Source organism: Chiloscyllium plagiosum, unplaced genomic scaffold (assembly GCF_037043375.1).
Source record: "Chiloscyllium plagiosum isolate Xiang-an unplaced genomic scaffold, Cpla_swu_hap1 HiC_scaffold_27, whole genome shotgun sequence".
NCBI lineage: Eukaryota > Metazoa > Chordata > Chondrichthyes > Orectolobiformes > Hemiscylliidae > Chiloscyllium > Chiloscyllium plagiosum.
In genome coordinates this window covers 67,278,426-67,292,602 of record NW_028270165.1, presented here as the reverse complement: position 1 = coordinate 67,292,602, position 14,177 = coordinate 67,278,426, and the positions used below count along the sequence as shown (strand labels likewise).

General features: G+C 59.9%; 1 protein-coding gene across 1 annotated transcript; it reads right to left on the bottom strand.

The window, feature by feature from the left end:
- Positions 1 to 1,550: 1,550 nt before the first annotated feature.
- Positions 1,551 to 11,016, bottom strand: ccnb1ip1 (cyclin B1 interacting protein 1). Its single transcript, XM_087974807.1, has 3 exons — positions 10,669 to 11,016; positions 2,794 to 3,124; positions 1,551 to 1,933 (listed from the first exon to the last, which is right to left on the bottom strand). Exons 1-3 carry the CDS (start codon positions 10,963 to 10,965, stop codon positions 1,710 to 1,712), a joined length of 852 nt encoding a protein of 283 aa, XP_087830933.1. The 5' UTR covers positions 10,966 to 11,016; the 3' UTR covers positions 1,551 to 1,709.
- Between the last annotated feature and the right edge of the window lie 3,161 nt (positions 11,017 to 14,177).

Sequence of the window (14,177 nt, the reverse complement as noted above, 5' to 3'; positions counted from 1 at the left end):
CTCAGGCAGGACTGCCTATCACCGTCGCCAGTCCCTGAACTCCAGTCACAGCTGACGTTGTGTCTGCCCTCCTTGTTTCTTGCGGACAGATCCTGTCGGCCTTGTGTCCAAGGGCACAGCGGGAGCCTGAGCACAGCTCCCCGTGTGACAGAGACATACACCACGGAAACAGACCCTTCGGCCCATCCTGTCCATGCCGACCCAGATATACCTAACCCTAACCCAGTCCCATTCCCCAGCACTTGGCCCATCTCCCTCTAACCCCTTCCTATTCCTGTCCCCACCCAGATGCCTTTTCAATGCTGTCATTGTACCAGCCTCTCCCCCCCCCCCCCCCCCCACTTCCTCTGGCAGCTCATTCCACACACGCACCACCCTCTGGGGGGGAAAAAGTTACCCCTCAGCTCCCTTTCCCCTCTCCCCTTAAACCTACACCCCTCTAGTTCTGGACTCCCCCACCCCAGGGGGTAAAGACCTTGTCTATTTACCCTCTCTGTGCCCCCTCATGATTTTATAAACCTCTATAAGGTCACCCCTCAGCCTCCGACGCTCCAGGGAAAACAGCCCCAGCCTGTTCAGCCTCTCCCTGTAGCTCAAACCCTCCGACCCTGGCAACATCCTTGTAAATCTTTTCTGAACCCTTTCAAGTTTCACATCTTTCCGATAGGAAGGAGACCAGAATTGCACACAATATTCCAACAGTGGCCTAACCAATGTCCTGTAAAGCCGCAACATGACCTCCCAACTCCTGTACTCAATACTCTGACCAATAAAGGAAAGCATACCAAACGCCACCTTCACTATCCTATCTACCTGGGACTCCACTTGCACTCCAAGGTCTCTTTGTTCAGCAACACCCCCCAGGACCTTACCATTAAGTGTATAAGTCCTGCTAAGATTTGCTTTGCCAAAATGCATCACCTCGCATTTATCTGAATTAAACTCCATCTGCCACTTCCCAGCCCATTGGCCCACCTGGTCACGATCCTGTTGTAATCTGAGGGTAACCCTCTTCGCTGTCCACTACACCTCCAATTTTGGGGTCATCTGCAAACTTACTAACTGGACCTCTTATGCTCGCATCCAAATCATTTATACAAATGACGAAAAGTAGAGGGCCCACTGGTCACAGGCCTCCAGTCTGAAAAACAACCCTCTGTCTTCGACCTGAGACTCCACTTAGGAGGAACTCTGAACCTGCGGCCCAAGGTCTCTCTGCGCAGCGTCACTCCCCAGGAGTGGCGTCGCTGTTCTCATGTTTCTCGTCCTTCCTTTACCGAACAGTGACGGTCCGAACCGTTGACCCGAGACGGGTTGTGGCAGAGCGTGCTGCGGGAACGCCACGCAAGGCCTGGCTAAAGGAAGCGGAGAGCGCGGGCGGGGAGGGGAGGGGAGGGGTGAGAGGGAGGAGAAAGAAAGGAGACCAGACGCCCGGGGGGGAGGTCCGCTCAAAGGCAAAAAGGAAGCTTTAATGGACAGAACTCTGAAACAAACGGGGAGGAAGGAGCGAAGCCCTGAGGGAGGGGGATACGCGACATCAGGTGGCGGGGGGGGGGTGGGGGGAGTCGATTGAAGACCACAGGATGTTTCGGTCAGGCCCTGTGAACCCGGAGACCCACCGCTGGGAGAGAGCCGGGGGTGGGGGGGAGCGGTCAGTGTTCAGCCTCTGGGTTCTCCCACCCCAGGTCCCTCCCCGAGCCACGTCCCCTTCACATCTTCTTCATCTTGTACAGGCCGTTCGCCCCCAGGGCCTGGGCCTGGGGTTGACGGAGCTCCTGGGCAGCCCCTTCGCTCGGGGAGAAGGTGAAGAAACCCCCCGGCCGCTCAGCCACGGGGGAGCCGAAGAAGGACGGACGCAGATGGAAGTCCCCACCCTCGCCGGCAGCTGGCCTGCCCTGGGGGCTCTCCGTCGGGACGAACTTCGCCAGGCCCCCTGCAGGGAGAGAGGGAAGAGAAACCGGGAATGTGGTCAGCAGCAAACCCCAGTGGCCCCATCACATCCCCATGTCTCTTCCCCCCCCCCCCCCCCACCATCTCCACAGTAAAGACCATAACGGTGACACAGTGGTTAGCACTGCTGCCTCACTGCGCCAGAGACCCGGGTTCAATTCCCGCCTCAGGCGACTGACTGTGTGGAGTTTGCACATTGTATGTAATCTAATCTAATCTAATCTAACATATCGAACAGTGTGTGACTGCAGAGAGTGGGACAGTGAGAAGAGGAGAGAGAGAGAAAAAACGAGACTGAGGGATAGTGTGTAGAGTCAGACACACGTGGAGAAAGAGAGCTCAGTGAGAGAGGGACGGAGACAGAAAGTGGGACAGAGACAGGGAGGGAGTGACAGAGAAAGGGAGAGAGGGAGGAAGAGGGAGGGACAGAGAGAGAGGGAGACAGAGTAAGGGAGAGGAAGACGGACGGAGGGAGGGATGGATGGAGACGGAGAAAGAGGGAGATGGAGAGAGGATGGAGACAGAGGGAGGGAGAGACAGACAGACGGGGAGAGAGAGAGGCAAAAAGGGAGATGGAAGGAGGGAGGAAGCAGAGATAGAGAGGGATGGACAGAGAAGGCAACAGAGAAAGGGAGGGATGGTGATAGAGATGGAGGGATGGAGAGAGAGAGAGAGACAGAAAGGGAGGGCCGGAGACAGAGACAGGGAGAGAGGGATGGTGACAGAGGGAGGAACACAGATAAAGGGAGAGAGGGAGACAAAGGTAAGTGAAGAGCACATGGTGGTGGTGGTGGTTGTTTCGGAAGGATGGAGGCAGAGGTCAGGGAGCTGCCTGCCTCTTACCCATGGGCAGGCGATAGAGAGCTGTGGAAGATGGAGCAGACACTGTGGAGTCTCCCTCCCCAGTCATGGCCAGGGTGCGGAGCCTCAAGCTGTCATAGAGCCCTTGCAGTTTCTGGTACTGTCGGTTCCTCTCCATCAGCTTCTCCGAGATCTCACTGTACTTCTTCTTGTACTCCTCCAGCAGCTTCTTGAGTGAGGAGACCTCCCCGCGGCTGTTGCTGACCTCCATGTCCTTCCCCTGGATCTGCTGGGTGTACAGTTTCTCCATCTGCCTCAGGCGGCTTTCGGCCTTGCTGTAGGCGTACTCCTGGTACAGCCTCTCCTGGTGGATCTGAGAGAGGGAGGCGAGTTAAAACCAGCTCCCCCCCCCCACCGCGGACAGGGAGGAACCCGCAGCCAGCGGAATGGAAATACTGAGGGGTCGTTTCTGGGGAGGACAGAAACGGTCCGTCTGACCCAGCCGGTCTCTGAGCTGCGGGGGTCTCTCTCTCCCCCCCCCCCCCCCCGATCATTTCTCCCAGAAGCTTTAGGAACAGGAAGGGGGCCCTACTCCACCGTTCAATAGGATCCAATATTCTAGTAATGGAAGCAGAAAAATCCCCAACAGTGTGGAAACAGGCCCTTCGGCCCAACAACTCCACACTGACCCTCCGAAGAGTAACCCACCCAGACGCATTCCGCTATTACTCAACATCTACCCCTTGACCAATCCACCCTAACCTGCACATCCCTGGGCACTATGGGTAATTTAGCACGGCCAATCCACCCTAACCTGCACATCCCTGGGCACTATGGGTAATTTAGCATGGCCAATCCACCCTAACCTGCACATCCCTGGGCATGATGGGTAATTTAGCACGGCCAATTCACCCAAACCTGCACATCCCTGGGCACTATGGGTAATTTAACATGGCCAATCCACCCTAACCTGCACATCCCTGGGCACTATGGGTAATTTAGCACGGCCAATCCACCCTAACCTGCACATCCCTGGGCACTATGGGTAATTTAGCACGGCCAATCCACCCTAACCTGCACATCCCTGGGCACTATGGGTAATTTAGCATAGCCAATCCACCCTAACCTGTATATCCCAGGGAACTATGGGTAATTTAGCATGGCCAATCCACCCTAACCTGCATATCCCTGGGCACGATGGGTAATTTAGCACGGCCAATTCACCCAAACCTGCACATCCCTGGGCACTATGGGTAATTTAACATGGCCAATCCACCCTAACCTGCACATCCCTGGGCACTATGGGTAATTTAGCATAGCCAATCCACCCTAACCTGTATATCCCAGGGAACTATGGGTAATTTAGCATGGCCAATCCACCCTAACCTGCATATCCCTGGGCACGATGGGTAATTTAGCACGGCCAATTCACCCAAACCTGCACATCCCTGGGCACTATGGGTAATTTAACATGGCCAATCCCACCCTAACCTGCACATCCCTGGGCACTATGGGACAATGTAGCACGGCCAATCCACCCTAACCTGCACATCCCTGGGCACTATGGGTAATTGAACATGGCCAATCCACCCTAACCTGCACATTTCTGGGCACTATGAGTAATTTAGCAGGGCCAATCCACCTGAATCTGTACATCCCTGGGCACTATGTGTAATTTAGCATGGCCAATCCACCCTAACCTGTACATCCCTGGGTACTATGGGTAATTGAACATGGCCAATCCACCCGAACCTGCACATCCCTCGACATGATGGGCAATTTAGCATGCCCAATCCACCCTAACCTACACATCCTTGGATTGTGGGAGGAAACCAGAGCACCAAAGACTCACAACTCCAACCCCCACTCCTCAGTGAGAGAAGAAATTCCTCCTCCTCCCCGCCCCTTTGTTCTGAGTCTGTGACCCTTGGGTCTTAACCTCTCCTATCAGGAGAAATGCCCTCTCAGCATTAACCCTGGTCCGATACGTACCAATGAGTACAGTCCCGACCTGCTTAGCCTTTGCTCATCAGAAAATTTCACGGTACCCCAGGGATCGTCTGAGTGCACCTCCTCTGGACTGCCTCCAGCGGAATAGTATGTCTGATCAAACGCGGGGAACCAAACCTGCTCAGGGTGGTCCAGAGGCAGCCTCCACAGCACCTTGTCCGGTCACAGTAAGACTTCTCTCCCCGTACACCCCAACCCCCTTGAGGTTAGGGCCAACCTTTCACTCCCCTTCCTGATTCCCCGCTGTCCCCGGGTGTGCTAGCCCACGTGCACTGGTTTCCCCGAGTCGGAGAGCGTGGGAACGGGCCCTTCGGCCCGACTTGTCCATGCCGACCACTACACCCCTCTGTGTGGGGGTTTGCTCTCTGTTTTGTGTACAGTCCTGTTCTGCAGATTTGGAGCAGGTTCGGGTCGTGGATCAGGTTGTAATTTCGCTCGCTGTGCCGGTGGGTCTGTTCTTCAGACGTTTCGTCACCGCGCTCAGTAACATCAGCGGTGAGCCTCCGGTGAAGCGCTGGTCTTCTGTCCCACTTTCTACTCATGGGTGTTGGTCTGTTGTGATGGTCGATATCATTTCCAGTTCTCTTTCTCAGCGGTTGGTAAATGGGGTCCAAATCGACGTATTTATCGATGGACGCTCGGTTTGAATTCCCCGGCTTGTCTCTGTTTAGCCTGTCCCAGCCGGATGGGTTGTGCCAGTCGGAGTGCTGTCCTTCTCAATCTGTGTGTCCCAATCTTTTGACCTCCCCTGCCTCACTCTGTCTGCCAACTTCTTTCTCACGATCGATGCCTCCCTGTGAACCATTTGCGTCCCTCTCACAAGTTGCCTTCCCCACCTACCTGCAAATCCGACTGCGCCACATCCTCTCCTCCCCGTCATGAGTACATTCTGTAAACGGTTACGGCCGCGGGTCACCAAGCCAAGGAAGAACCTCTTCTCCCTACTCCGTCTCCTGCCCGCTGGACAGTTCTCCATCTGTTCCAGCAGCCCACCTCCGACACCAAGGGCTCTCACCCTCGCGGGTTTCTGACCCACCTTGGCGAACGGTCTTCTGGGAAGTCGAAATACAGCACGTCTACTGGTTCCCCTTGATCCACCCTGATTGAGACTTCCTTGAAAATCTCTAACCAGTCAATAGGGGGTGTCACGTTGGTAGTTTGCCAATCCTCTTGCACTTCTCCAGAGAACAAAGAAAATTTACAGCCCAGGAATAGGCCCTTCAGCCCTCCAAGCCTGAGCCGATCCAAATCCCCTGTCTAAACCTGTCGCCCAATTCCTAAGCATCTGGATCCCTCTGCTCCCCTCAATCATGTCCCCCCTCAACCTCCTTTTATCTAATGAAACCAACCTACTCAGCCTCTCTTCATAGCTAGCCCCTTCCACACCAGGCAACATCCTCGTAAACCTTCCCTGTACCGTCTCCAACACGTAATGTGGCGACCAGAACTGTACACAGTATTCGAAATGCGGCTGAACCAATGTCTTGTACAATTTTAACATGACCTGCCAGCTCTTATACTCAATACCCTATCCGATGAAGGCAAGCATACCATATGCCTTCGTGCCCACTCTATCCACCTGTGCAGCCACCTTCAGGGTACAATGGACCTGCACTCCCAGATCTCTCTGCCCATCAACTTTTCCCAAGGCTCTTCCATTTACTGTGTAGTTCACTCTAGAATTAGACTTCCCACAATGCATCACCTCACATTTGCCACTTCCCCGCCCAACTCTCCAGTCTATCTATACCCTCCTGTATTCTCTGACAGTCCCTTATGCTTTCTGCTACTCCACCAATCTTTGTGTCATCAGCAAACTTGCTGATCAGACCAACAGTGCCCTCTTCCAGATCATTTATGTAGATCACAAACAACAGTGGCCCCAACACTGACCCCTGTGGAACACCACTGGTCGCCTTTCTCCATTTGGAGAAACTGCCTTCAACTCCTACTCTCTGTCTCCTGTTGCTCAACCAGTTCCTTATCCACCTAGCCAGAACATCCTGCACACCATGTGACTTCACTTTCTCCATTAGTCTGCCATGGGGAACCTTATCAAACGCCTTACTAAAGTCCATGTATATGACATCTACAGCCCTTCCTTCATCTATCAACTCGGTCACTTCCTCAAAGAACTCTATTAAGTTGGTAAGGTCTCCCCGGCATAAAACCCGTGTTGCCTATCACAGATAAGCCCATTCTCTTCCAAATATAAATAGGTTCCATCCCTCAGTACCTTCTGCAGCAACTTTCCCACCACTGACGATAGGCTCACTGGCCTGTAGTCACCCAGAATATCCCTACTACCTTTCTTGTACAGGGGTACAACATTAGCAACTCTCCAGTCCTCCAGCACCTCACCTGTATTTAAGGATGCTACAAAGATATCTGTCAGGGCCCCAGCTATTTCCCCTCTCGCCTCCCTCAGCAACCTGGGATAGATCCCATCTGGTCCTGGGGATTTGTCCACCTTAATATCCTTTAGCCTACCCAACACATCTTCCCTCCTTGTGTCAACGTGATCCAGAGTAAACAAACTTCTGTCTCTAATCTCAACATTCACGGTGTCCCTCTCCTCTCTGAACACTGATGCAAAGTAATCTTTCAGAATCTCACCCATTTTCTCAGGTTTCACACACAACCTTCCTTCCTTATTCCTTTAGTGGACCAACCCTTTCTCTACTTATCCTCTTGCTTCTTATATATGAATAAAAGGCCTTGGGATTCTCCTTAATTCTGCTCATTAAAGTTATTTCATGACCCCTTTTAGCCTGCTTGATTCCTTGTTTAAGATTGGTCCTACTGTCCCGATATTCCTCCAGGGCCTGTTCTGTTCTTAGCTGCCTGGATCTTATGTACGCTTCCCTTTTCCTCTTGGCTAGTCACACAATTTCTCCTGTCATCCATGGTTCACGAATCTTGCCTTTCAACGGGACATGCCTATCCTGCACTATCTTTAACCTACCTTTGAATGCCTGGCGCATTCCCCAACACCAGGTCCAATATGGCCCCTTCCCTTGTCGGACTATTGACATACTGCTCTAGAAAACATTCCTGGACGCTCCTTACAAATTCTCCCCAGTCCTGACCTCTGACCCTAAGTGTATCCCAGTCAATGTTGGGAAAATTAAAATCTCCCATCACCACCACCCTGTTGCCTCTACATCTTTCCATAATCTGTTTATCTATTTGTTCTTCTACCTCACGTTCCCTGTTGGGAGGCCCGTAATACAGCCCCAACAATGTAACTGCACCCTTCTTGTTCCTCATAATGCCTCACTGCTCAAGCCCTCCAGAGTGTCCTCCTTTAGCACAGCCGTGATATCATCCCCCCCCCCCATCACACCCCACGCCCCACCTCTTTTACTTCCCTCTCTGTCCTGTCTGAAGCATCCATATCCAGAATCCAAACATTTTGGGAAACGTACGACCTGATGCATCCACTATCTCCTTAACTCCCTCTATTAGGACCCAAGTCTTTGGGGCTGGAGCATTTCGCAGCCTTTTGCCCCATTAATCGGTCTAATACCACGTGACTGGCTCTTGACTGATCAACTCTTCCCTTTGAATCAGTCGTCTCCTTCCTGGGCTAGCCGTGGTTGGTTCGTCCCTCCCCTTCAACCGTTCCGCGATGTATTTTTGCCTGAGAGTCCTGAGTGACCCCCCCCCCCGCACGCCTGCCAATGCCTGGTTATTGTCCTTCCTGCTAATCCATCCACCCGGTTCACTCCCCCTAACTCCACCCTTCTTTCGTTCCGTTCCCTTAATTTAACTGTTGTTTCTGATCCCGGTTTCTCACTCTCGAACCGAATGTTGAATCCCCATCACGTTATGATCACTATTCCCCAGGGGATCTTGCATTCTCAGACCATTCATCAAACCCGCTTCATTGACCAGCGGCAGGTTCCAAGATTCCCGGCTGGGTCCATGACACAATGCTCTAGGAAACTACCCCCCGGGGCACTCTCCACGTTCCGTATCATAGCTGCCCTTTCCGGTCCAATCGGCCAAACCAACCGGAACATTACTGACCCTCCCGGCCAGAGGGGGCGGTGTGTGACAAGGGGGTCACCGACCCTCCCGGCCACAGGGGGCGGTGTGTGAGGGGGCGGTCACCGACCCTCCCGGCCACAGGGGGCGGTGTGTGAGGGGGGCGGTCACCGACACTCCCGGCCACAGGGGGCGGTCTGTGAGGGGGGCGGTCACCGACCCTCCCGGCCACAGGGGGCGGTGTGTGAGGGGGGCGGTCACCGACCCTCCCGGCCACAGGGGGCGGTCACCGACCCTCCCGGCCACAGGGGGCGGTGTGTGAGGGGGGCGGTCACCGACCCTCCCGGCCACAGGGGGCGGTCACTGACCCTCCCGGCCACAGGGGGCGGTGTGTGAGGGGGGCGGTCACCGACCCTCCCGGCCACAGGGGGCGGTCACCGACCCTCCCGGCCACAGGGGGCGGTGTGTGAGGGGGGCGGTCACCGACCCTCCCGGCCACAGGGGGCGGTCACTGACCCTCCCGGCCACAGGGGGCGGTGTGTGAGGGGGGGCGGTCACCGACCCTCCCGGCCACAGGGGGCGGTGTGTGAGGGGGGCGGTCACCGACCCTCCTGGCCACAGGGGGCGGTCACCGACCCTCCCGGCCACAGGGGGCGGTCACCGACCCTCCCGGCCACAGGGGGCGGTCACTGACCCTCCCGGCCACAGGGGGCGGTGTGTGAGGGGGGCGGTCACCGACCCTCCCGGCCACAGGGGGCGGTCACCGACCCTCCCGGCCACAGGGGGCGGTGTGTGAGGGGGGCGGTCACCGACCCTCCCGGCCACAGGGGGCGGTCACTGACCCTCCCGGCCACAGGGGGCGGTGTGTGAGGGGGGGCGGTCACCGACCCTCCCGGCCACAGGGGGCGGTCACCGACCCTCCCGGCCACAGGGGGCGGTCACCGACCCTCCCGGCCACAGGGGGCGGTCACCGACCCTCCCGGCCACAGGGGGCGGTGTGTGAGGGGGGCGGTCACCGACCCTCCCGGCCACAGGGGGCGGTCACCGACCCTCCCGGCCACAGGGGGCGGTGTGTGAGGGGGGCGGTCACCGACCCTCCCGGCCACAGGGGGGCGGTCACCGACCCTCCCGGCCACAGGGGGCGGTGTGTGAGGGGGGCGGTCACCGACCCTCCCGGCCAGAGGGGGCGGTGTGTGAGGGGGGCGGTCACCGACCCTCCCGGCCACAGGGGGCGGTCACCGACCCTCCCTGCCACAGGGGGCGGTCACCGACCCTCCCGGCCACAGGGGGCGGTGTGTGAGGGGGGCGGTCACCGACCCTCCCGGCCACAGGGGGCGGTGTGTGAGGGGGGCGGTCACCGACCCTCCCGGCCACAGGGGGCGGTCACCGACCCTCCCGGCCACAGGGGGCGGTCACCGACCCTCCCGGCCACAGGGGGCGGTGTGTGAGGGGGGCGGTCACCGACCCTCCCGGCCACAGGGGGCGGTGTGTGAGGGGGGCGGTCACCGACCCTCCCGGCCACAGGGGGCGGTCACCGACCCTCCCGGCCACAGGGGGCGGTGTGTGAGGGGGGCGGTCACCGACCCTCCCGGCCACAGGGGGCGGTCACCGACCCTCCCGGCCACAGGGGGCGGTGTGTGAGGGGGGCGGTCACCGACCCTCCCGGCCACAGGGGGCGGTGTGTGACGCTGAGGGAGGGGGGGGGTGTGTGCGGCGGAGGGAGGGGGGAGGAGTCACCGACCCTCCCGGCCGCAGGGGGGCGGTGTGTGAGTTGGGTGTCACCGACCCTCCCGGCCAGAGGGGGCGGTGTGGGAGCGGGGTGTCACCGACCCTCCCGGCCGCAGGGGGCGGTGTGGGAGCGGGGTGTCACCGACCCTCCCGGCCGCAGGGGGGCGCTGCAGCCGCGGGTCAGCTGACCTGGTAGGTCCAGAAGGCGAGCGCCCGCGACGCGATGTCGAGGATGAGCTCGGGCCGCAGGCCGGACAGCACCATGGCCTTGTACTCCTCGGACGGGCTGAGCTCGGTGCGGACGATGTCCAGCTTGCCGGCCAGCGCGCTCTGGCAGGCCGGGCACAGGGCGGGCGAGCGGCTGAACTCGCCGCTGCCGTGCTGGTCGCAGAAGACGTGCGAGCAGGCGGTCACCCAGGCGAAGCCCGACAGCTTGGCGCGGCACTTGGCGAAGTTGCACAGCAGCACGTCCTCGCACATCGCCATCCGGCCCTCCCGCCCAGGCCGCAATGGCACTGCGCAGGCGCCGGGCGGGAAAGCGCGGTCGAGGCGGGCATGCGCGCCAACGGTCGGGCCGGCCGGCCACGCGCAGGCGTACACGGGCGACCGTCTGCGCCAGCGACGCATGCGCGCTAACGGCGGGCCGGCATCGCGCAGGCGTAGACTTCAGGTCACGAGGAGCGCGGGTGGGGCAGCGCGCGCAACGCTTCGGGCAGGCGGCGGTGGGGGAGGTGATGCCAGCGCGCATGCTCGTGCGACGTCTCTGACAGTCCCCCCACTGAGACACTCCCCCCCAGCACTGAGACACTCCCCCCCCCAGCACTGAGACACTCCCCCCCCCAGCACTGAGACACTCCCCCCCCCAGCACTGAGACACTCCCCCCCCCAGCACTGAGACACTCCCCCCCCAGCACTGAGACACTCCCCCCCCCAGCACTGAGACACTCTCCCCCCAGCACTGAGACACTCCCCCCCCAGCACTGAGACACTCCCCCCCCAGCACTGAGACACTCCCCCCCCAGCACTGAGACACTCCCCCCCCCAGCACTGAGACACTCCCCCCCCCAGCACTGAGACACCCCCCCCCCAGCACTGAGACACTCTCCCCCAGCACTGAGACACTCCCCCCCCCCAGCACTGAGACACTCTCCCCCAGCACTGAGACACTCCCCCCCCAGCACAGAGACACTCCCCCCCCCCCAGCACTGAGACACTCCCCCCCAGCACTGAGACATTCGCCCCCCAGCACTGAGACACTCTCCCCCCCCCAGCACTGAGACACTCTCTCCCCCCCAGCACTGAGACACTCCCCCCCAGCACTGAGACACTCCCCCCCCCAGCACTGAGACACTCCCCCCCAACACTGAGACACTCCCCCCCAGCACTGAGACACTCCCCCCCCAGCACTGAGACACTCTCCCCCCAGCACTGAGACACTCCCCCCCCAGCACTGAGACACTCTCCCCCCAGCACTGAGACACTCTCCCCCCAGCACTGAGACACTCCCCCCCAGCACTGAGACACTCCCCCCCAGCACTGAGACATTCTCCCCCAGCACTGAGACACTCCCCCCCCCCAGCACAGAGACACTCTCCCCCCCCAGCACTGAGACACCCCCCCCCAGCACTGAGACACTCTCCCCCCAGCACTGAGACACTCCCCCCCCAGCACTGAGACATTCTCCCCCAGCACTGAGACACTCCCCCCCCAGCACAGAGACACTCCCCCCCCCCAGCACTGAGACACTCCCCCCCCCCCAGCACTGAGACATTCGCCCCCCAGCACTGAGACACTCTCCCCCCCCCCAGCACTGAGACACTCTCTCCCCCCCAGCACTGAGACACTCCCCCCCAGCACTGAGACACTCCCCCCCCCCAGCACTGAGACACTCCCCCCCAACACTGAGACACTCCCCCCCCAGCACTGAGACATTCCCCCCCAGCACTGAGACACTCCCCCCCAGCACTGAGACACTCCCCCCAACACTGAGACACTCCCCCCCAGCACTGAGACACTCCCCCCCAGCACTGAGACACTCCCCCCCCCAGCACTGAGACACTCCCCCCCAGCACTGAGACACTCCCCCCCAGCACTGAGACACTCTTCCCCCCAGCACTGAGACACTCTCCCCCAGCACTGAGACACTCCCCCCCCAGCACTGAGACACTCCCCCCCCAGCACTGAGACACACCCCCCCCAGCACTGAGACACTCTCCCCCCAGCACTGAGACACTCCCCCCCAGCACTGAGACACTCCCCCCCCAGCACTGAGACACTCCCCCCCAGCACTGAGACACTCCCCCCCAGCACTGAGACACTCCCCCCCCCCAGCACTGAGACACCCCCCCCAGCACTGAGACACTCCCCCCCCAGCACTGAGACACTCCCCCCCCAGCACTGAGACACTCCCCCCCCCAGCACTGAGACACTCTCCCCCCAGCACTGAGACACTCCCCCCCCCAGCACTGAGACACTCCCCCAGCACTGAGACACTCTCCCCCAGCACTGAGACACTCCCCCAGCACTGAGACACTCTCCCCCCCCAGCACTGAGACACTCTCCCCCAGCACTGAGACACTCTCCCCCCCCAGCACTGAGACACTCCCCCCCCCAGCACTGAGACATTCTCGCCCAGCACTGAGACACTCCCCCCCAACACTGAGACACTCCCCCCCAGCACTGAGACATTCTCCCCCAGCACTGAGACACTCTCCCCCAGCACTGAGACACTCCCCCCCCCCAGCACTGAGACATTCTCCCCCAGCACTGAGACACTCCCCCCCAACACTGAGACACTCCCCCCCAACACTGAGACATTCTCCCCCAGCACTGAGACACTCCCCCCCAGCACTGAGACACTCCCCCCCCAGCACAGAGACACTCTCCCCCCCCAGCACTGAGACACTCCCCCCCCCAGCACTGAGACACTCCCCCCCCCAGCACTGAGACACTCTCCCCCCAGCACTGAGACACTCCCCCCCCAGCACTGAGACACTCTCCCCCCAGCACTGAGACACTCCCCCCCAGCACTGAGACATTCTCCCCCAGCACTGAGACACTCCCCCCCCCCAGCACAGAGACACTCTCCCCCCCCAGCACTGAGACACCCCCCCCCAGCACTGAGACACTCTCCCCCCAGCACTGAGACACTCCCCCCCCAGCACTGAGACATTCTCCCCCAGCACTGAGACACTCCCCCCCCAGCACAGAGACACTCCCCCCCCCCCAGCACTGAGACACTCCCCCCCAGCACTGAGACATTCGCCCCCCAGCACTGAGACACTCTCCCCCCCCCAGCACTGAGACACTCTCTCCCCCCCAGCACTGAGACACTCCCCCCCAGCACTGAGACACTCCCCCCCCCAGCACTGAGACACTCCCCCCCAACACTGAGACACTCCCCCCCCCAGCACTGAGACATTCCCCCCCAGCACTGAGACACTCCCCCCCAGCACTGAGACACTCCCCCCAACACTGAGACACTCCCCCCCAGCACTGAGACACTCCCCCCCCCCAGCACTGAGACACTCCCCCCCAGCACTGAGACACTCCCCCCCAGCACTGAGACACTCTTCCCCCCAGCACTGAGACACTCTCCCCCAGCACTGAGACACTCCCCCCCCCAGCACTGAGACACTCTCCCCCAGCACTGAGACACTCTTCCCCCAGCACTGAGACACTCCCCCGCCAGCACTGAG